This window comes from Python bivittatus, unplaced genomic scaffold (genome assembly GCF_059951505.1).
Source record: "Python bivittatus isolate LINGU-HERP-01145 unplaced genomic scaffold, Pbiv_v1 ctg000680_np1212, whole genome shotgun sequence".
NCBI classification, from domain to species: Eukaryota; Metazoa; Chordata; class Lepidosauria; order Squamata; family Pythonidae; genus Python; species Python bivittatus.
Genome location: NW_028277095.1, coordinates 6,764,697 through 6,788,103, shown reverse-complemented (window position 1 = coordinate 6,788,103; position 23,407 = coordinate 6,764,697). Strand labels below are relative to the sequence as shown.

The window sequence follows — 23,407 nt, the reverse complement described above, 5'->3', positions numbered from 1 at the left end:
TCTCTCCACTTTTCCTAGCTCTATGTTCCCAGCAACGTCCATGCTAGCTGTTAACTTAGCTCCGCCCATCCCACTCAACGCGCCCCTTCAAACCCACTTTTGCGCGATGGCGTCATGCGTCTTCAGCGCCTGCGCACTGGGGCCGCGGGTCGATTCAAAATAGCGGCGCCGCCGGAAGAAGAGAGGTTATGGCCGACGACGCCGGCGAGAGAACCGTCGCCTGAAGTCTACAAGCGGCAGCGACTAGTCCACCGAAACCCGGTGAGCGACGCGCCTTGCGGGCGGCCAAACGGGAATGAAGAAATAAAAGTCCTGTCTGAGGAAAAGTCGGCAACTGAGGCCTCGGGACGAAGGTGACAAACGCGCAGAAAAAGGGGCGGGAGAAAAGTCCGGGGAACTGCGCGTTGATTGGTCTTGTGGGAGGTGGGTGGCCAATAAGGAGGGGAAGCCGAACTCTGGGTATTCGGCGTTTCGATTGGCGCAGCGGAGCGCGGCAAACTAAAACCGCCCTCTGATTGGCCAAGAGGGGGGTTGGCGGAATCAGGCCGCTGTGGGCGCGGAGCCGCTGCGGTTTGAAGCGCGCACGCGCGGGATGCCTCGCTTAGTTACGGCATTTTAGCTCGCGTTACCTGGCGAACGCCGGGCTTCTCGGCGCCTGGCAGGTAACGAGCCTCGAGAGCCTGCAACTTCCCCACGTACGCGTACAGTAAAGCGGAAGCGGCCTTGCCCGCCGCGTCCCGTCCTCGAGGGCGGGAACTACGACTCCCAGGAGGCTTAGCCGCGGGATGAATGACTTCCGGGAGCTGCCCTTCCCACGTGTCCGTGGAGCATCAGCTGGCGCCCCTGCCCGCTGAGCGTTCTTCGTGTTTATTTATTTATTTAATTTATTTATTTATTTACACTTCAAATTTGTCGCCGCCCGTCTCACTGCGGAGTGACTCCGGGCGGTTTATAGTAAAAACAGAATAAACATGAACTAAAATGGATAAGTATTAATTAAAATATGCTAAAAACAAGCTTCCTATATGATGCTTCCAAGAGGCTGATGTTAATTAGGTGCTAATAATTGTTGATTGTGTCTTTCCTCGCCCCACGCAAGTTGGCAGAGCCAAGTCTTCAGATCGAAAAATTGGGAGGGTGGGGGCCGGCCTCGCCTCTGGGGGGAGAGTATTCCGTAGGGCGGGGAGGGATTTATTTATTTATCCGTCCATCCATCCTGCTTGTGAGCCAGAAAAGGTGTCAGTGAAGCCAAAGAGGACAAAAGTAGCAAGCAAAGCCGCAGATCAATTAAATAAACGAGGTAGCTGAGCAGAAAGTAATTTGCCAGGCTAAAAACCTACTGGGTCAACGTTTTCCATTAAGCAGGGGAGCACCCAAGCCAGGTTTATGCAGGCAGGGCCTCTCCTGCATTTCCCTTGTCCTGGAGGAGGGACGCGGAGAATGCCTCTTGTGGTAAAGCACTGGCTTGCGCTGGCTTTGATGGGTCAGAGTGATCTGGGTTTTAAGGTGGTTATTATTATTATTAGATTTTTATCTATATGTCAACTCAAGGTGGTAAACATACCTGATACTCCTCCTCCTATTTCCCCCACAGCAACCACCCTATGAGGTGGTCTGGGTTGAGAGAGAGGGACTGGCCCAAAGCCGCCCAACCAGCTTTCAGGCCTAAGAGAGGCCTAGAACTCTCAGCCTCCTGGTTTCTAGGCCACCACTTTAGCTACTATTAGTGAGCACTATAGACTGGTTCACACAATATACTGAACCATTGTTTGGTTTTGGTTAAGCATGCTGTTTGGACCCAGACCCGGTGGTTTGTAGACCATAATTTGGTTTGGTTTGTGAATCTAGTCAGCTGTCATTTATTCAAAAAACCATGGTTAAAAGACAGTTTAGTATGACAGAACCTAGTTTTCAAATTAGGATTGGGCTACTTAATTAAAAACTGATTGGAAGTCATTTTTAAATAAATGAAATTATGCACCATAAATTCCTTTGCTCCTGAGAGATATGTTCAGAATAGTGGAAGTGGAAATTTAGGTTATTGATATGTACATGAAACAAAGGTGGCACCAATTCAGGGGGGTGCTATGATGGATAATGAACAAAAGTTGAGAAACTATTAAATGTAAAACCTTCATTAAATAGAAATTTTCCCAAAATGAAGAACACAAAAATGAACACAAATTTTGGGAAACAAATGTAAGCAAGCAATGGATAATATGGGAAAATAACTTGAGCATGCTGGTAAAGTACATTGAAACTAGAGATTTGTAAAACTTTTCAAATTAGAACTGTTACAATCTTGAAATGGATCGTTCTGACTTCAGAAGTATTCCAACTTTGAGGGTATTTCAGTGAGGTTAGAAGAATCCATTTTGTGTTCAAGATAGTTCAAATTTGAAGTGATTTGACATCTGAGATCAATCATGCATTTTCAGCATATTTGAAGTAGGAAGTTAACCACAGAGCAGTTGGAATATTTGACAATTTAAATACTGAAAGCATGTTCAAGAAGCTAAGATATTGTAGAGCTCAGTGAATTCTTTTCAGCCATCTTCAGTGCTAAGGATTTAAGAAGAAAGGAGAGAGTGCTGAGAGATGAAATTATGTGTTTTGTTTTTTCAGTAACAATAAACAGATCATTAGGCCTGTATGGTGTCCACCCAAAGATTCTCAAACATGCAAATGAAACTTCTGATCATCTAATAAAAATATGCAATTGTTTTGGCCATAAACTCTGGTTTATAAATGGTGTGGAGAGTTCACTAAGCATATGAAGCTGCAAACCAACCAACCCACATTATGATTTAGCATCTTAATTTGTTTAATAAACCTGTATGCTGCCTGAATCAGAAGGTAACTTTAGGCAGCTTACATATTAGCATTAAAAAAAAGAAAACAAAACAGAAAAGCCACCACGCATTATTAATAACAATAGTAACAAAACCCAGTAACAGGCAAGACAGAAATTCTGCCTTATCCTGGGGACAGATCATAACCTGGCCTGTTGGATTGTTAGGCACAAGCCTTGATTTATTTGTTTACCCAAGTTCAGAGAACCAAATAGACTTGAGAGGAGGCTTTTTATCTAACAGAAGTTTTATTGGCCAAGAAACATTCTGGATGGCTCAGTCAACACCGTGGCAAGGTGTTGAGGAGAACCACACCTTGCAAAGCAAACAACAAAGATTTTATAGGCATTTACAAATGTAATCAGATCATACATCCCCTCATGTCCATATAAGGGATTTTTGGGATGGTCTAGGGAGGAGTAAAGGTAAATCTCAGAAAGAGAAAATTAGCTCAACTCTCTTCTCCTGTTACCAAAGAAATGCCTACCTCCTTATCTCTCTCTGGCTTTCTTTGTAACTTCTTTGGAATTCGGTGTCTCTGCCTACCCGGTACAAATCTAATTTATAGCTTGCTTGTTCAGTCAGGCATCTGGCTAATTGCTTCTTCGAAGACAATCAGGCATTCAACAAAGAGATAAGGTGGGGGGAAAGAAACGCTGTGCTCTTTACAAAGCAAGTTAACCCTTTATAAGTAAGATAGAGTGCACTGTCACATGCATGCCCACACACTACGTGAAATATATATATATATATAGAATATAAAATCATATATTAAAATAATGCCCTTCAGGATTTATGAAAACACGGCAGGTTCAGTGTCATACAAACCTTGGGAAATGCGGTTCCATAGGAAACCAGTTGGTACGCTCTTCCATTGATCTGAAACTTGACAGGTGATGTTTTCTTTTTTCTTAGTTTAAGTTTCCATCCTGACACATCTCTATTAAATGAACAATCATATGGGTCTATTTGAGAGAAAGAAGGTTGATTGGAAGGGCATGTGAGTGTCAGCCTTCAAGGTAGGCCAGGTCAGGAAACAGACTCCATAACAACTACTAGAACGCTGTTACTATAGGGAATAATCACTGGATCTTGAAAGCCTTAAGAGTTTCTCTCTCTCTTATACCAAAGAGAGCCAAAGTGGGGTAGTTTTGAGTTTCTACCTCATCCTCTCCTGTCTTTCTAAGTTAAGCCAATGTTTTTGTAATGGCTGCTCCATATCTTCAAGGTTTTCTTCATACTCCTCTTACTGAACTAAGTTTTCTGGCAAGCCTACTAAAAAGTGTCTAGGTCAGGGATGGGCATTTGTCCCTTTCCAGATGTTGCTCCATTCCAGCACCCTAGCCAACATGGTCAGAAGTGAGGGTTGCCAAGCATTTTCTGCAGGGCCTACAGGTTACCAGTCTCTGGTTGTAGACAATCTGGACCTATCAGCTAGAACATCAGTGTGATCAGCTGTGTTTTTCTTCCCAGTGATCATGAGCTTTTCAGTACCACAGTTTGCTGACTTCAAAGAAAATGCCTCTTCCGACAGCGTGTTTGTGTCCCCTGGCACTAGACGGCAGCCGCTCAGTGCCTGTGGCACCCCAGTGCTGGAGAATTGCCCGCAGAATGACGATGAACGGGAGAGGAAGCAGCGGAGGCGCTCCAGAGTTGTCGATCTACAGTTTAGCGCTGAATCGCCTCTGTCCATACGGTCTCCCGTTAGCAAGTAAGAATGACTTGCACTAAAAAAAAAAGTGTCTGTGTAATTGCACGAATATGCAGTGGAGGCTAGGATGTGCTTTAAAGCTTTTAAGAAGGTAGGGCTTTAAGTGTGATTAGTTTACAGAAATGTTCTCCTGTGCTAAGTTCAAAGGAACATCAAGGAGATATACGTGTGTCTCATCCATATCTGTGCGTTTGTATTTGTCTTGTAGGCAAGCAGAGACATCACTGCCAGCAATCCCACAGTTGTCCAATGCTCAGATTGCAGATCATTACTCCACGTGCATCAAGCTTTCAACAGAAAATGTGAGTTCAACTTCTGCTCCCTGCTCACAACTGTACAGAAGAACCGTTTAGGCTTACTAGCATTAGGACTGTGTATTCCACAAAGAGTTCCCAAAACTGTCAACATTTGGCCTGATTACAGGAATTGTGAGAATGTTTATTTATTTATGTATTATATCCGCTTTTGTTTTATGGAATTCAAGACAGTGCCCATAATGCTCCCTCTTCCTATTTTTTTCCCCAAAACAATGTCCCTGTGCGGTGGGATGGTCTGAGAGAGAATAACTGGCCTAAAGTCACCCATGCAACTTTCATGCCCAGGGAGGGACTAGAACTCACCGCCTCCCTAGTCTAGCTCCTTCATCACTACACTTAGTTTTGGTTTTTTATAAATCGATACATCAAAACAAGTTTTAAAACTTTTTGTGGTTGAAAAGATTTGCCTTAAAGGATATGGTCACAATCTAATGAAATCTCAAAGCAAGGAAGGGCCTAACAGGATCTTCAGAGACCCAGGCCTGCAGTCTTGAATATCCAGCTTCAGACGCTGCCCTCCCTCTTTTTAGGGCAGGGCTTGTGACATTTCCATTTGTTAGTATTGCTATTGTTGCTGTTAACTTAAAATCCTAAATATTGGTGGCTTTTAATATTTTTGTATGCGGTGCTACTCAGTTTTAGACAAGAAATCCAAATCCAAAATCTTAAGATTGTTGCTTGATATTTCAGAGGTAAGATTGTGTGTATCACCAAACTCAGAGATTTCAACAATTTTAGCCATTGTTCTAAACTTATTGTTTTCTCCCCACCAATTTTTGTGTGTGTGTGTGTGATTTAATGTTGTTCTCTTTTCCAGAAAATCACCACAAAGAATGCATTCGGCTTACATCTCATTGACTATATGACCGAAATACTCAAGCAGAAGGATTCTGAACTCACCAACTTTAAGGTCAGGATCCTTCCTAATTCTGTTTCCTTTGATGTATAGAACACGAACAGGAAAAGTTGGACTATCTTTCTTATTGCTTATCATGGAGGATTGGCTTGAAGGACTACGATGCCTGGGTGATTGGCACAAAACCACCATTTTCTTTTGATTACCTTCCTTTTGGAAGAACTCGCCCACTCCAATACCTGGCTAGCACGCTAGAGATCGTGGGGGTTATGGAACAAACCCATCTGGAAGGCTGCTGTAGAAAATAAAGATCAGCTATCCTCCTCCATACAGCGGGCGGATCGGTTCGCATTCTGTTTGCTAGACTCCTGGGGCTGGTTCCATATCCAAAGAAAGACCGAAAAACTAATTGTTGCTGAGATATGAAAACGATGGCTAATGTTCCTGATGCTATTTCCAAATTAAATAGATGGTCCACATTGGTTCTGAAAGCCTGTAGTTTCAGGTGAGCGGGCAGAGAAGAAAAGAGAAAGCACAGAATAAAAGCTTCGCTTGTATTCTCTTGACTACTACTCAAAGACACTAAAGGGATAAAAAGGCTCATGAAAGTTTACTCCCTCTTCTTTACATTTGCTTTGCAGGTAGCAGCTGGCACCCTTGATGCCAGCGTAAAGATCTATGCAGTGAGAGTTGATGCTGTCCATGCAGATGTTTACCGTGTTCTTGGAGGACTGGGTAGAGACTCCGCAATTGCAGAGCCCGAGAAGAACCAGGATGCAGGTGGGCCTTTTGACGCTATCAACCGTTTGGAATAGCTTAGATCTTAGAAGCCCCTTCCCTCCTGCTAAGGTTCATCTCTCATGTCTGTAGGAATTTTTTTCATTTGTTTATTTGAACATCCGAACAATAACCTAAACACGGAGCATTGCTGCAGGTCACAATAAACATTACCGAGCAAATTGGACCAGCCATCTATTTTAGCAACAAGTATGATACTTAAATATCAAGGATCATACTGGGAAGCCTTTGGGTACCTGGGGCCACCCAGCTCCAGATTGGGTGGGGCAGTAAGCATATGGGATGAGCTCTGTCATGAATATAAAGGACCCAGGATTTTCTATTTTTTTTTTTTATTGCTTTAAGGGGGATTTGCTTTTTCTGTTTCCTTTAACTATGTCAAGCCGGTTCTTAAGATCGGCACAACAATGTACATTCCCATTTCAGAGCAAGAGGAAATTGTGCCACCCATTTTTGGCAAGCGTTTGGGCTGCTTGCAGCCCTGGGGTTGTAAGTTGTGAACTTTAGATATAGGAGAGAAGCTTTGCCAATGCTTTGCTAAGCGTTCTCTCTGCAGCAGAAAAGCAAGAGTGATAGAAAAGTTTAGTCTTTCCCTGCAAGCAATAACATATGTGCGCATGAAAGATCCAGAAAAAATGTACTGATATTGATTCTTTCACCTTTGTTAACAGACACGATATGATTTCCAGGCTAGTGTTGTATTACGGTATCCAAACCATAATTTGGATAGTGAGATTTGCTTGAAAGCATTTTATCTGATGAGTGAATTAAAAAACAATAGCTGAGCTGTTGGATTTTGTCACTAAATCATATTAGAAAGTATTTGCAGCAATTTTTTGTTAAGGTACTGCTGAAAATTCCACTCAGGGCCCTGGAATTTCCTTTTGTAGGTGAAGGGAAGGAAGACTTGGAGCATTCCAAGAAGCTCCCAAGTAAGAGGAAACATCTGTACAAAACAATTGAACAAAATCTGAATAACATCAATGTCTCTGAGACAGATCGCAAGTATGAGGTGAGACCTCTATGAAAATGACTTTTTTCTCCCTTTACTTGCTTATTGCTCTTACAGGTTCTACAAGATTGGTTGTAGAAGCAGAAGGTGTGAAGTCTGGGCAGTAGAGACACAGTCTGCTTCCATATCACCCACATCAGTACTCAATTTTATGACTTCCCTATGGTGAAAAGGGTACAGTCTGCTTCTTTTAAATCTGACAGGCTCTGTGTTTGACATAGACAACAATATTTTCCCATTTATGGGCAGGGTAAACAGTAACTTAAGCCCTCTTTACCCCTTAATATCATTAAAAGTTAGTAAGTGCAGAAGGGGAGAGATGTAACACCCATGAGTCAGGCCTCCCCCTGATGTCACGGGTCTCCTCAGCCCTATCACTGATACCCAACTACAAGGTGAAACAGGTTCCATGGCCAAAGATTCCACATGAGCTTGGAATTTTACTGTGTGGGGCTCCTGTTTGTCGAAGGTCCATTCCAAGAAAGATCTATCTAATGAGTGAACATTGATAAGAAAAACTTCGTGATTTTGAAGGTGGCATATTGAGTGTAGTTCCCAAACTGCGCTGTCTACTTACACTGCACTATCAATTGTATATAGTGCAAAGTAATGGTTGAGACCTTGATGCAACCTCTGGAATTATAGACTTTAAGTAATAGTTGGTTTACTTGTTGATGTTTAGAAGCTTCCTAAATGTGGTTGGTTGGCTCCTGGGTGATGCTGGACTAGATAGGCCATCAGCCTGACCTCGCAGGGATGGTCTTCTATTAAGCAAGAAACTCCACAGATTAGCCCAGGTATTTCACCATGGAGTTCAAACGCCATCTTGGGATTAGAGTCATATAAGACAAATAATTGTCTCTTTTTTAAAAGTGACAGTAGCTTTTAATTACTGTACTGTATTTTTAATTATTGAACTGTACAGTAATTTTTAGTTTTTAATTACTGGGAATAAAGGATGCATTTTGAATTTTTTGGTTTTATTTTCTTGAGAGAAAAGGTCTTCTGTGGAGCGATACCAATCATAGTGATATCAATTGTATACATAGCTATACACGTTCACACTGCCATTGTGTTTTCCAAGGGGTATGCTTATTTATATATTTTTTCATTCATGTCTATTTTATATGTGATTACGAATGTTGATGGTGCAAAAACAGTTGCAAGCAGAGCCCTGTGCTATTTTGTGGTGATGGAGGAGAGAAGAGAATTGAGAGGACAATCTGTGTCGATTGCTGTTGGGATAAGTGTACAGGCCCAAGCAATGCATGTTCAGTGGTAGTGCTGGCAGCTCTTTCAACTTGATATTTAAAGATGGGTTTTCTCCTGGCTTTATCTTCAGATTGATCCCATGTTCCAAAGAACAGCCTCATCTTTTGATGAATGCAGTACAGCTGGTGTGTTCCTCACCACACTTCACACGCACAGCTATCTCAGTGAAGTCCTGTTTGATTCCATGGTCTTTCCTCTGCCTTCTTCTGTGACTTCTGAGATACCAAGTTCTTCTCATGTGAAAGTGGCTGATTTAAAATGTAGGTGTCAACAATTGGTAGCAGACTATTCTAATTACAATACTGTTTATTTTGCGTGTGTTTTTATTGATACAGAGCAAGAAGGCCAAAAATCATATAGATCTGTGATGTCTTCCATCTTTCCTGTTGTAATCCTTGGCCCAAATGAGGTTCACACAAATTACTGGTGTTCACCCTTCTTTTTCCTCCTTTGCTCCCATTCCAAATTATTAATGATCAAACTTTTATTTCAGGGTAATAAAGCAAACTTGATTGAGTTGCACTGCCTGTAGGGGACAGTTCTGTTAGAAACAAGAATATCTGGTATAGGCCTAGTCTTGCTTTTACTGAGTTCATGCATTATACTAAGCCATGGTTGTTTTAATCATGATTTATAAATCACAGTGGTTGGGTTTATGCAACTTCACTTCAACAAAGCGCAGGTAGGTTTTAACTTTTTGTTAGACAAACCACGTTATCACCTGATCCATACATTGCAGTAAACCATAATGTAGTTTGTATAGTTTGTGGCTGAGCATGTTCTCTGAACCCAGCCAACAAATCACAGCTTAGTATGCTGTGTGGCCCTTACCTTAAGGTCCAAACTAGAAGGAATGGTTGAAACCAGATGCCGGCCAGACTGTCAAGTTCTAGCTGAAGAGAACAGAAGAGCTGAGCCTCAGACAGACCATCTTAGTGTCCTTCTGAAAGTGTACCCTGCACCCCAAAACCTTACTTGCTATGGTGTCCAGGTGGGTGAAGGAATGTATCAAACTAACCTACGAAGCACAGAATAACCTGCCGTACAGAGAATTGTGGCCCACGCTACTGGGAATGCAGCTGCTTTGGCACAAACACCCTGTGGCTATCCTTCCTCAGGCATTACGATCTTGTCTTGCATGCCTTGGCCAAAGCATCTTCTAGCAGCAGAGTGCTACAGAAAATAGTCCACACCAAGGATTAGGGGCCATATTGTCAGAGGATAAGTCAAGTGCCCTCAGGGACAGCTCTGGTTTGTTCTACTTTGGCTCAGTGCTTGGAAAAAAACTGGATTGAAGACCCCTTTTCTGTAGTGGGGACAGGGCACTCTGCCCACCCAGACAACTTCAGAGGCAACTTGGTCTTCTGCAATGCAGGATCTGAAGCCATTTGTATATAGTCCTTTCAGAACTATTCCTGTTGCCTGTCTTGTTTTATCTTCAAGGGTCCCCCCCCCACCCCCCCGAGTTGTCACTCCAGAACTGGGGAAGGGACTCTTCCTCTTTTGCAGGAAGTCATTTTAGGAAATTCTAAGCCCTGCTTAGAAAGGAGGAAAGAAATATGTTCTGATGCTCTACTTCAACTATAGGAACAGGACCTTTGTAGATGGGAGAGCTTGCTGATGTATGAGATTTTAATAGTTTTTAATCTCAAATTTCTTGCTGAGTTCCCCTCTTCTGCTGTCATATCTAGCCATCCTTCTACAGTGTGTTGAAAAGTCTGCCATTTGCCCTTCATTGACCGGCTTTCTGTTTACTCAGTGGAACAGTGAAACCCATAATGAGGTAGGTAAATTTGGTTGTTGCTCAGTATCAAAAGATGTTATCTTAGTGATCTTATACTGGCATTCTTTTAATTTATATCCAGGGAATGCTACCCTGTTGTGGGCTACCTGATTTCTTACCAAATCTTGTTTCTAGAGGTTTTCTCAAGTTCTATTATTAAATGCTTAACTTAAGACAGCTGCAGCCTTGCAGTTAAGTGTGAATATTGTAAGCTCATTTGCCTTTTCTCAGCTTTATCATTACTTATTCTGTAACTATTTTTTCCCCCGTTTGGGTGGGCAAGGAATATTTTAGGAACTAGAGTTGTATGGTTAGCTGTTGATTGTTATGCTCTTAACTGCCATTCTGAGAAAAGATTTCCCCTTTAAACGTTGTTCTGTATTCAGTCAGTCTCTGCTCTCCTGGATAAATTCAAGAAGAGTGGCCAGGCATTTGATATCAACGCAGAGACTGATAATGACCCCCAGGAGTTTGTTGAGGATAGAATGGAAGACGATTTTGATGCTGACGTTCTAGATAAGACAATGGCAAGAGATCTGAGGGAATTCTCCAAAAATCCGGAGGTGTGCGGAATAGCACCAGAAAGTTCAAGGTAGGTCCTTTTTGGAATATTTGGGTGGGCCAAATAGTTGTTAAAGAGAGCTGCTTGTTTTCTTCACTGAAAAATGATCAGGAGCAACATTTGCAAAAAGATGCATGTTAATCAGAAAACATTGTATAGAACAAACTTGAAGAAGCAATGGTCAAACCTTTAAAACTAGTGTTAAATCTGTTTCTTACAGAGAAAATCTGGTTTTTATGGGAGAAGGGGATATTGGGTCCATGTGTCTTCAACTGTCTATGAACCCCAGCGAGTATTCTTACTTCAGCCCACGAATTATCTCCATGTGGGCAGGCCCAGAACACTGGCGTTTTAAACCACGCCATAAAGGTATAGTGGACAGAGGTCGGAGAGGGGTTGTCAAGAATTAAGCAATCCAAGTTTCTTGTGACATCTCATAAATTTATGAATAGTCATGATCTTTTATCTGTTACTGTTTCCCTTCCTGCGGTTCAAATCTGTCTGACCTCTTTTACAGGTAGTCCCTGGGTTAAGAATGCCCAGTTTAAGGACGACCCATAGTTAAGAACGGAGCCAGTTGTAGTAAAATTCGAGTTAAATACACAATGGTTCAAGTTCATTACACAATACTGTTCCGGCTTACATACAAATTTGACTTAAGGACAGACCTTGAGACTAGAACTCATTCTTAAACTGGGGACTACCTGTACTATTTTTTTTCTTCTTCTTCCTCTTTTTCCACACTGTGTATGCATGCATGCACCCACACACGTTCTCCTTTTCAGAATAATGCTCTGGGTGATACTGCCTGAAGTTTAGAAAAGCGTATTCTGTAGTATGTATGTTAATCCCTTACCCTATAATAGAAATGGTATCACAGTATGTCTCATTTTTGCTTAAGCAAAAGGTAGATAAAGTTGTAGTAGTTGCGTTTCCAATATGAACTGTAATACTTCCACTGTAATTGTCTGTGCATTTTCTCACCCTACAACCAGGATTGGTAGGACGAAGCTAGAGCGATGTCTAATATTTAATTATTTTGAAAGTGCCCTGTTGTGCTGCCTGCTTGAAGACTGCTGAAGAAGTTCACTTTTACAAAGCGATACTGTCCGTGTCTGTGTGCGGCAGCACTAACCAATAGAAGGACTTAATATTCTATGGCAGAGCAAGAAACTGCCTTTCCTCCCATCATGTTGCATTGTCTTCTGTCATCTGCACAGGTGATAACAACTCTGAGAGAATAAGTAAAAGGAAAACAATCAAGAAAGTGTTTGAGATCAGTTTTGACGAGGAGATTGAGTTTGAACTTCACTTCTGCAAAACGCGGGTAGGTTTTTAACTTTTGGGAAGGTTTTCTAGATGCTAAAGAGCATAGCAAAGGTTATAAGGCACACAGCGTTGGAAGAGGGTAATTGCCTTTCTGTTGTACTTCCAGGCTTCCAAAGGCAACTGTTGCTGGACACACTGGGGGCCCAAATTGGCTTGTTCTTTTCTTGCCCAACAATTTATGTCTATGTGTGTGTAGTTTTTCTTCAGAGAAAAAGTGTGCGTCTTGTATTTTCTCCTGGTGAGAAACTGCCCAAAGTTCTTGGAAGTTACACGCATATATATCCCACACATTATGCAGGAGCATCTTAAACTATGCCAGGTGCAGCAAAAATACCTTAAAGGTTAAGCTACTATCTTGGATGTATCCTCTTGGGCAGGCTTCCTCAATATCTGTTACAATATTTTATTCAGATATATCTATCCTGCCCAGTCATGGTTTGCAAGCTGTCTTCCAAATACGTGTTCAGATATTGGCTGGCCTGCCAGCTGAGATCCATTTATAGCTGAGGCTTGCATTGAGAATGAAGGAAATTGTGTGCATGTTAAATCTGTTTTCAGTGCAAAGTGTAATTTAAGATAAAACTTGAAAAGGAGCAGCATTTCTGGTCAAGGATGTCTCTGACGGTTTCTGGTTTTCTAAAACAGGCAGCTACGATTTTGGCCAAGTCTACCCTTGAAAACCAAAACAAGAAAAGCAACACCCTGCCAGCAGACTTCCATTATAATCCAGACAACCTCACCCAGCTGTTCCTCAAACCGAAAATCGATGTAAGGTTTGCTTGGTCAGTTGAAGGATCTTGGGAATGATGCTACTCTGGGTAGAAGATTGGCTGAGAGGTTTTCTACGTGAGGCAGCACGCTTTAGTGGATTAATTCTTTCCATTAGTGGCGGGCGTCCTTACTCTTTCAAGTTTTTTTGTTTCTACAGCCGTGGAAGATGCCACTGCAAGGCAATTCATCCGGTCATGATGATGACGAAGTCGGAGAATATGATTACAACAATCCCAATGATATCTCCAATTTCTGTCCTGCAGTGCAGGTGAGTTGTAAAAATCAGAGGTGCGCTCTGTGTTGACTGCCATCCTTCTTGTCTGAAGTTGGTGGCTGGAAGCTATGAAAATTGGCTGCCAGTAGCAGCAAGATTTTGGTAGGATCGCTAATGGAACCGTGGAGAATGTTAATGCTGATAATATGGACGGCGGTTCCACTCAGAGTGTCAACTGAAAAGCCTTAAAAAGGCATCACAACCTCCTAAGGAATCTGAACATGGCTAATGGGAGGAGGAATAATTCCACCTTGTTTGAATTTCAGAAGAGAGGCTTAAGAATTGCTGCACAGTAAATAAACTAATATTCTGTATCTATGATACAGAAAGATTTACAGATATCTGAGAGGGATTATTATGTAGCGTCATACTAAATGAATGTTGTGCCTTTGAGTCCCTGTAGTATAAATTTTCCAGGCAGCGTTTTCAGAAACAGTTTTCCCTGGCCACCTTCTTCCTGGGCTGAGAGAGAGAGACTGGCCCAAAGTCACCCAGCTGGCTTCATGCCTTGAGACTAGAGCTCACGGTTCCTAGGCTCCTAGGCCTTTAAGCACCCCACCAAACTGGTTCTGATGTAACACCTTTACTAAGAATGAGAGGAGAGATTTTTGCCTCAGAGCACCATTGAAGAAAAATAATGTAATGCCAATAAATAGAGGAAGGCGAAGGGAAAAAAAGGTCCAGGTTAAGCAGGCAAAGAACTAGTAAATATAACTCTAATGGGATGTTAGTAAGCAAGATATGGGGACCATTTATTTATTTTGAGGTATTTACCCTGATTTCTTCCCTTGCCAGTCAATATTCCCAAGATTTCTTTGTTATTATTGTCTTTATATTTACTGCATTTCTCTGGGTGTTCTCGGTGATGTTCATGGCTCCCTACATTATAGGCTTACTAGAATAATCCTGGTAAGGTTAGCTGGGTCAAGAGTAACTGGCCCCAACTCATCCTCTGAGTTCTGTGGTCAAGTAACACCTTCATCTCTGAGGTATCGCCTGCCTTATTCTCCCCCCTGAAGTCAGGTTAGTACCATCCTGTTAATGTTCAGGAAGTCCCTCAAGACCTGGTTATGTCACCAGGCTTGGGGGTCCCAGGGAACTGGCAACATTTTAAGGTGGCTCCCCTGTTGAGGCTGGTACATTTACTCTCTCCGTGCTTTGTGGTTTGCATAGTCTAATTTTTAATAATGCTTCAATTTTGTAATAATGTCTATATTTTTATAATGATTGATTGTTTTTATATATTGTTGTTTTATTTGATAGTTGTGCACTGCCCAGAGTCCCTTCTTGTGAGATGGGCGGCTTTGTAAATTTGATAAATAAATCAATCTTAAATTTCAGCCTTCCCAATCTAGGCCCAATACCTTCACCATTGCTCTGTATTAAGAAAGGGCAAAAACACTATGATGTTATAAAACTTACACAGCAGCAAGATCTAAGCTGGGGCAAAATTTGGACTAGCATTTACAGTGCTGGAACACTTGCTGGGGGCTTTTTCTTTATTAGCATTCCCCTGGTCTGTTCTTCCTTCCAGGCATTTGGCCAACCCTCAACTAATTTGTATGTAAGAGAAATAAACTTAGGTGTTCTTCACATACCCCTGACACCTTACTGTAGTCCCTCAGATGGCGTCCGGCAGGTGACGTTAGAAAATTGGGCTACCTGTTAGAGATTGTTCCCTGCACTGCAATTTTGTAAGCATCTCATCTGTGGTCATCCATGGAATCTTTCCTAAAAAACTATGATGCAGTTAGAAATGTTATGTTTGAAATGCTAAGTTAGATGTTGGTGACTTACAGTCTAGAGTGGGGTTTCTCAAGCTCAGCAATGTTAAGATGGGCGGATTTCAACTCCCAGAATTTCCCCAGCCAGCATGCTGGCTGGGGAATTCTGGGAGTTGAAGTCCGCCCATCTAAGGTTGCTAAGGTTGAGAAACACTGCTCTAGAGAGTACACTTGAAATTTTGAAAGCTATCTATGGGTCTGCTATTGGGGAAGGGTTGTTTATTCACAGAATGGCTGCCAGGATGGTGGGGGTGGGGAGGTGGCGTATTCAGTGATACAACAGCCATTTACCAGAAAGTACACTGCTCCCCTTCCAAGATGATTTCCAGCTACAATTTTTGTTTGTGGGGTCTCCTTCTGAACTAAATCAAGGCATGGAACTGTTTCAGAAGGAATGACCAGGGCAGCCCATCTGAAGTTCTTAAGAACTGTCTGGGACTTGAAATAGGGCATTTCAGATTTGAAATGGTTTGAACTTGAAATAATCACACTTCACGGCTATACAACCCATATGGGAAACAACAGCACATTCTTGAAAATCAACATCACACTAAAGGGCGGCACTTTTCTTTGTACCAGGGTAGCTTCTTACTTTATTTGTTTATAAATTAAAGTATCTTTTTTGAAAAAATTCAGGTGACTAGTGGATGCCAAGAGAAGTCTTTGTAGTCATTTTGGTGCTCAGAGGCACCAGGTTGGCTACTTCCTTGTTAAAGGCTTGAGCGAACAGAAGTATCTGCTTTAGGGCCTGTCACAATTTTTGCAATGGAAGAAGTGATTTTAGGGCAGGATGGGAAAGCAGAGAACTTCCAGGTTTTGTAGGACTCTACCTCTTTTGATGTCCAGTCAGCCTGACTATTTTATGAGTCTGACCCAACAGCAAGTTAAGCACCACTGGTCTCTTGCAGCAGCTTGAAAGGGAGGATTCACAGAATGTTGTGCAATTTTTCAGTACAAAACTGAACATGTAACTTACAGGTCTGAAGGCTTTTGAAAGTCAGACATTTTCAAATGTTAAAATAATCACTATCTATTAGTTCTTGCACTAAGGGTTCCTTTTGGCTGTGCATATAACAATATCTACTAATAGGCAAATTGGAGCAAAGTTGGAGTGCTTGATGAAGGAAGAGTTGTTGATGCTCAAAACATTCATCAGCAGTAAAAAAAAAAAAATCTTGATATCTCTTTTTAAAAAGTCCTCTTCCACCTATTGTACTTCTGTCGAATCCTCCTCCTTTGGGACATCCTTATCAGCCAAGACACATCAGCTATAATTTTTTTAGATCGCTGAGGAAGAGACATTGTGGAACTCTAAAACTTGACTGCACTCATGCTGAATTTTTTTCCCCTTTCTTTCTGTTCAGGATGCTGACAGTGATGATGACAATGATCCTCTGGACTTTATAGGTGAGGGAGGGATGTTTGAAATGACAGCCAATCCTACAGGTGGAGACAGTCAGGATGCAGAACTTGATGGAGATGTCAAAGGACTCAACATCTCCACCTACCATGAAGCCAATCTGGTGGCTGAGCCTCAGAAGGCAAGTATTAGCTTGGAATGCACAGCTCCAAAACTCTGTCCTAATTTCCAGTCGGTATCTGGAAGTGCCAGGTTGGGAAAGGATGATGTACAATATGAGCTGACAATGGGTTGAAGATCTAGCCTGTGACTTATCCGTAGAAGTATAATAAATGTCATTGAACCAGATCCAAGCTCCCTATTCTGAAATAAGAAAACATACAGAGAAGCAGTTTTGATGTATAAATCCCAGCTTTATCTTGCATTCCTGGTGAGTTCGTTGTATATGGGCCAACTTGACCTGGTGTCATGCTGATAGCTCCTTTTTACAGTCTTTGCAGAGGGCAATCACGTGTCTTTATTTAGGTCTGAGTTAATGGAAGGTATGGCATATCTTTCCCTATCTTCATTGCTTAACAGTATGTCTTCTGGAATTCCGCATTGTTCTCATCTCGGCCAGGCTGAGAGGTTCTTGTTTTTTTGTGCCAAGAAAATCTAAGCACTAGCTCAAACCTTAGTTCTAGATTAGTTTTCTCACTCTATATGCTTATTCTTATGCCTATAGGAAGCAGATTTATTTGTTTTAAATAAGGCGTTCTGGGAGGTTGTATGGAATGGTGATGCTTTGAAAGGCAGGGTTGCAGATTTGTCTTGGGTTATTGTGGCTCTTCTAACTCTGCCTAACTTTGCATTCTAGGTGAACAAAATAGACATTCAATATGCAAAAACTGCCAAAAAGATGGACATGAAGATGCTGAAGCAGACCATGTGGCTCCTCTTGACAGATGTCCCAAAGAATCAGACTGAGGAAGAGGTACACACGAGGGAAAACTGGTTTTTTTGTTGTTGTTGTTCTGCCTTTGGCATCTTAGTTGACTTCGTGAGACTCTAATTCATCATTTGGAACCATATGCTTACCTTGATTCAGAGATCCCAACAGAGATTCGATGTTCATGTTGCAAGGGTGTATGAATGCTGTGCTCATAGATTTCCGTATCAAGAAAAGCTGATTTCTATAATCTAGAAATAAGCCTATTTTTGCATTAATTCTTCAGGTTTTTTTTTTTAATGCATAATCAGTTCTGGTAATCCCAGGGAAGACCAGAGTAATATTCAGGATGCTAGAAAATTACTTTTGTTTCTCTGAACTCTGCTTCTTAAGGCATTAGCTGCACACTTTTAATTACTGCGTTGCATAAAGAAGAACTGCAAGCTTTTCCTTGCTTGGAAGAGCGCATCCTAAAAACAGGGTTGCTCCTACATGCTTCAGTAGGCAGGATTAAAATATTTGCAAGTATCTCTAGTGTGAAAGAGTGTAGTCCATTTACTTTCCTGGCTAACTTAGTTTGCAGCATGTCACTGAGAACTCTGCTGCTTGTTCAAACTTTCTTTTCCATTACTTTCTTATATCACTGGGAGGTCCTTCCTCCACACATCACTTAAGTGCTTCACGGCACCTAGCTATGGACTCACTAGCTCAGTGTTTTTCAACCGTGGCAACTTTAAGATGTGCGGACTTCAACATGCGGGCTGAGGAGTTCTAGGAATTGAAGTCTACACATCTTAATGTTGCCAAGGTTGAAAAAAGATTGCACTGGGTCATAATTTGACCTTTCCCATTCATTGCTGAAGGTCTTTCTTTAGGATATTGCAAGCCTTGACTGAACGGTATTCTTGTGCTCAGCCCAGGACCTGAAATGCAGCTCTTATGAGAGCAAGAAAGCATTACAGGTAGTCCTCGTTTAGTGACCACAATTAAGACAGGCAACTTTGGCTATTAAGTGAAGTGCTTGTTAAGTGAAATTGCAACTATGCTTATGATCTTTCTTCAGCATTTCTTTATTTTACAGACCTGCAAAGGTCGTAAATATGAGGATTCGTTGTAAAGTTACTTTTTTATCACCATTGTAACTGGGAATGGTCACTAAATGAGGACTACCTGAATCTACCATTTGATCCAGACCTTTGAGGCTCTCTATCTCTATGACCCATAAAGAGCCTTATTCAGAGACCCAGCTGCATTTAATTTAATGCCATCTGCCTTTGCATATTTTCACAGTGGCTGGTAGACTGCCTGGACTTAACCCTGCCGTTTTCTTGGCAACATTTTCAGGAGTGACGGCCCCAAACTCACCCAGTTGGTTTTGTGCCTAAGGCAGGACTAGAACGTGCAAGTCTCCCGGTTTCTAGCCTGATACCTTAACCAGTACACCATGCTGGCTTTCAGCTGATACATACCCAACTCTTAAATACTTGATCTATTGTTTTAGTATCAGCATGTGTAATATTTAGCATTTGTGTATAATTTTGCCTAGTATAACGTAAGACCCTATACAGAAATAAGAGCACAACAGGTCCTGTCTAGATGATTTATGACAGTGTTTCTCAAGCTTAGCCATTCTAAGATTTGTGGACCAATTCCCAGAATTCCCTAGCCAGCATGCTGGCTGAGAGAATTCTGGGAGTTGAAGTCCACACATCTTAAAATGGCTAAGCTTGAGAAACACTGGTTTATGATCTGACTGGTTTAATTTCAATGTTCCCCCTGCAGAGTGAAGGCACAGAGAAAACGGTCAGCTCTTCATTGGTCTCAAGCCAGAAGGTCTTCAGTAACATCACCAAGGACCTCCTTCACAGGTATTTCTCAGGGTCAAGACTCTGTCAAGATGCCATGAACTGAGATGAAGATACACTCATCTCTGTAGTAAACCACTGCTTGCAACAGGCCCTCCCCACGGAGCTTAGGACAACCCACAGGGAATCAAACTACCATAGGGAAACATTTAACCCATGTGTATCCTTTGGCTCTTTCTCTGTGTATGTTCCCAGGTTGGTGAATAATTTTCATTTCATCAGCAAGCCTTGCCAGCTGTGAGCAAGACTCTGCTGACTTCCTCTGGATGCAGAAGAATAATAAGCCTGGCCATGAAAGAGGGATGCTCTTTAGATTTGCTTCTTTAATCAGTTATGCCTGAACTTTCTGCTTATATAAGCACTCAAGGCAGCTGATAATAAGAAAGCAAAGTATAAAATGTGACTACACAATAGCAAATTCAGTAGAATCCACATTAAAAGCAATAGAATTCAGATCAATCAGCAGTGAAAACTTGGTGAAAGAGATGTGTTTTTGTTGTTTTCCTGCATTGTGGGAGAAGTGCACTTCTCTGTGGAAACCATTCCATAGCCTGGGCGTCCCACAGGAGAAGCCACCTCCACCTTGCAGTAAAGTGAGTTTTGGGTGGCAGGGGAATCTTCCAAAGGGCCTCTTCTGCTGATCAAATAACTGGGCAGGTTCATCGTGGGAGACGCGATCCCCTCTTTATGGCACTAAAGGTCATCACCAAAATTTAAAAGTATGGTAGGCCACATTGCTGAGACAGTGCAAAATCTCGCACAAGTTAGCAGCCTGTATGCTGCATTTTATTTATTTATTTATCATAGTTATATGGCCACCCGTCTCACAACACTTGACTCTGGGCAGCGTACCATGAAATAACAGTATTAAAAACATTCCATAGTTGAAAAACATATCATTATTAAAATGTAGGAGAGAGCACTAGATGTTAATGTAGCCGCCTCATTAAATTGTCATGTTCCCGAGACCTCCAAGGCTGTTGATTTAGCCAGGTTTTGAGGGACTTCCAGAAGGACATCAAGGATGGGGCCAGTCTCACCTCGAGGGGGATGATGTTCCACAGAGCAGGCGCCACAGCAGAAAAGGCGCCTGAGTCCCGCCAGGTGTAACTCCTTAGCAGACGGGACCTGCAACATACCTCTTCCTCCTGACCTGCAGGGATAGGCAGATGTAATTGGGAAGAGTCGGTCCCTCAAAAATTTTGCACCAATTGCAAATTCTGGACCCTTTTCAAGGGTAGAACTTGAAATCCTTTTAGAATCGTGCTGTTTCTTTTTGTCCTGGAGATGAAAAGATTATCTTCAACCATGTACAACACTGTTCTGTCCTATTTATATTCCAAAGGAAGTCCCATTTGCCACTGGTGAGGCTTGTTTCTTGTTAAAACATGCTTTGAATTATTCGATGCATCAGTTTATTTGATGTCTCTACTTAAACAAGTCTGGCTGGTTTTTTGGTGGGGGGCAATTAGAAAACCCAGGAGGAGAAAGGGTTCTTTTTCTTCAAACCCTAAAAATTAAAAGATTCCTTGCTTCTCGGCCTGAGTTCTGCTTCTTGTTCTGTCTTATAGTCTACCTTCCGTGGTGGCAAAGAACCTGTCAGTACCATTGGCGTTTGCTTGCCTCTTGCACTTAGCGAATGAAAAGGTGAGTACGATACACACGGTAATTCAAATAATATGACAGTCAGGTGGGATGAACGGATTCTTTTCAGCCTAATCTCTTGGCTTTGCTAGCCCATTGGTGAAACCTTTTCTGGCGTGCCCTTGACAATGCTGAGAGCAAACTTGCATGTGAGCGGGTCGTTTTGAAATCTGACATTCGGTTCTTTTCTTCCCCCTCCCACTTGTCTCCAGAACCTGAAATTACAGGGGGTGCAAGACTTGTCTGAAGTCTTAGTGCTGCAAGAAGATTAACTTGTGCTACCTGATGGACAGACGTTCTTCAGCCTCCAAAGTGGGACATTTTTCTGCATTTGAGACTTGCCTGTCTCCAGCGGCATAAGAAGCTTCTGCCTAATTCCATCAGTTCTTCTGGGGACAAAACAGTCTACAGTGTATGATTTAGGCTCATGGACAGTCAAGTCTGCGTGTCTTTTAATGTGTTTTTAACCCCCCCTTGAATTTGGCCTCTTCCCCACAACTATTAGATGGGCAACCCTGAGCCTAGGGAACATTTTAACACTCGTATGTGTCCTTGGCACAATCATGGCATATATGCCCATCTGCTTTTTAAAACATGTTTTGGTTTCCCCTACGCTGAGAATGGTCCCATCTTTCTTTCTACAGTCTCCTCTCCTATTTTATAATTGTCTTAACTCATTTTATATATTTGCATAAATCTTTTTTTTTAATAATAAACTAGTAGTTCTTTTATGCCTGTGGCTTTAATTTGCTTTGAACCTCTGATGGAACACCTGTTATTATACATTGTGCAGTAGTTTCTTGTGGGTGGAGGACATACCACAGAAGAGTTGTGCTGCATGCTGAGCGATGCAACCAATACTACACCGTGTGCACAATTATTAGGCAAGTGAGTATTTTGACCATATCATCATTTTTATGCATATTTTCCACCTCCAAGCTGTATAAACCTGAATGCTTATTGGATATAAGCATATCAGGTGATGTGTATTTGTGTAATGAGGGAGGGGGTGGCCTATCAGATCAACACCCTATATCAAGGTGTGCATTAGTATTAGGCAGCTTTTTTTCCTCAGGCAAAATGGGCCAAAAAAGAGATTTAACTGACTCTGAAAAGTCAAAAATGGTAAAAAGTCTTTCCGAGGGATGCAGCACTCTTGAAATTGCTAAGATATTGGGGCGTGACCACAGAACCATCAAATGTTTTGTTGCAAATAGTCAACAGGGTCGCAAGAAACGTGTTGAGAGAAAAAGACGCAAATTAACTGCCAAAGCTTTGAGACGAATCAAACGTGAAGCTATCAGGAACCCATTATCCTCCAGTGCTGTCATATTCCAGAACTGCAACCTACCTGGAGTGCCCAGAAGTACAAGGTGTTCAGTGCTCAGAGACATGGCCAGGTAAGGAAGGCTGAAACTCAACCACCACTGAACAAGACACACAAGTTGAAACAGCAAGACTGGGCCAAGAAATATCTGAAGACAGATTTTTTGGACTGATGAGATGAGAATGACTCTTGACAGACCAGATGAATGGGCCCGTGGCTGGGTCAGTAGCGGGCACAGAGCTCCACTTCGACTCAGACACCAGCAAGGTGGAGGTGGGGTACTGGTATGGGCTGGTATTATTACAGATGGACCTTTTCGGGTTGAAGATGGACTCAAAATCAACTCCCAAACCTACTGCCAGTTTTTAGAAGACACTTTCTTCAAGCAGTGGTACGGGAAAAAGTCTGCATCTTTCAAGAAGACCATGATGTTTATGCAGGACAATGCTCCATCGCGTGCATTGAAGTACTCCACTGCGTGGCTAGCCAGTAAAGGCCTCAAAGATGAAAGAATAATGACATGGCCCCCTTCCTCACCTGACCTAAACCCTATTGAGACCTTGTGGGCCCTTCTCAAAAGGGAGATTTACGGTGAAGAAAAACAGGACCCCTCTCTGAACAGTGTCTGGGAGGCTGTGGTTGCTGCTGCACAGAAAGCTTATTGTCAACAGATCAAGAAACTGACAGACGCCATGAATGGAAGGCTTATGACTGTTATTGCGAAGAAGGGTGGCTATATTGGTCACTGATTTTTTGTTTGAAATGTCAGAAATGTTTATTTGTAAATTTTGAGTTTGTTCATTATTCTCACTTTAACAGATGAAAATAAAGGAGTGAGATGGGGGAATTTTCGTTTTTCATTTAGTTGCATAATAATTCTGTACACTAATAGTTGCCCAATAATTGTGCACACACAGATATGCTCCTCAGAAAGCCAAAACCTCACTTTTACTTTCTTAAAT

At 42.0% G+C, this 23,407-nt stretch overlaps 1 protein-coding gene across 2 annotated transcripts; it reads left to right on the top strand.

Moving 5' to 3' along the window:
• The first annotated feature begins 129 nt into the window (after window positions 1–129).
• On the top strand, window positions 130–21,843 carry NCAPH (non-SMC condensin I complex subunit H). 2 transcript variants are annotated; one of them, XM_007430387.4, is made up of 18 exons: window positions 130–353; window positions 4,326–4,563; window positions 4,772–4,865; window positions 5,698–5,790; window positions 6,378–6,516; window positions 7,425–7,546; window positions 8,889–9,078; window positions 10,510–10,601; window positions 10,988–11,193; window positions 11,384–11,532; window positions 12,384–12,490; window positions 13,138–13,260; window positions 13,421–13,531; window positions 16,686–16,862; window positions 17,538–17,654; window positions 19,392–19,477; window positions 21,046–21,121; window positions 21,331–21,843. In XM_007430387.4, exons 2-18 carry the CDS (start codon window positions 4,331–4,333, stop codon window positions 21,388–21,390), a joined length of 2,175 nt encoding a protein of 724 aa, XP_007430449.2. In that variant the 5' UTR covers window positions 130–353; window positions 4,326–4,330; the 3' UTR covers window positions 21,391–21,843. The 2 variants fall into 2 exon arrangements, with proteins under 2 accessions (XP_007430449.2, XP_025023819.2); XM_025168051.2 differs by having other exon boundaries at window positions 140–261.
• Window positions 21,844–23,407: the final 1,564 nt, after the last annotated feature.

Excerpts from the sequence above, each read along its gene's own strand:
- NCAPH (XM_007430387.4), top strand. The coding sequence starts at position 4,331 with ATGAGCTTTTCAGTACCACAGTTTGCTGACTTCAAAGAAAATGCCTCT. Across the intron at positions 4,564-4,771 it reads ATACGGTCTCCCGTTAGCAA|GCAAGCAGAGACATCACTGC; the intron begins GTAAGAATGACT and ends TTTGTCTTGTAG. Across the intron at positions 11,533-12,383 it reads TTTTAAACCACGCCATAAAG|GTGATAACAACTCTGAGAGA; the intron begins GTATAGTGGACA and ends TCATCTGCACAG.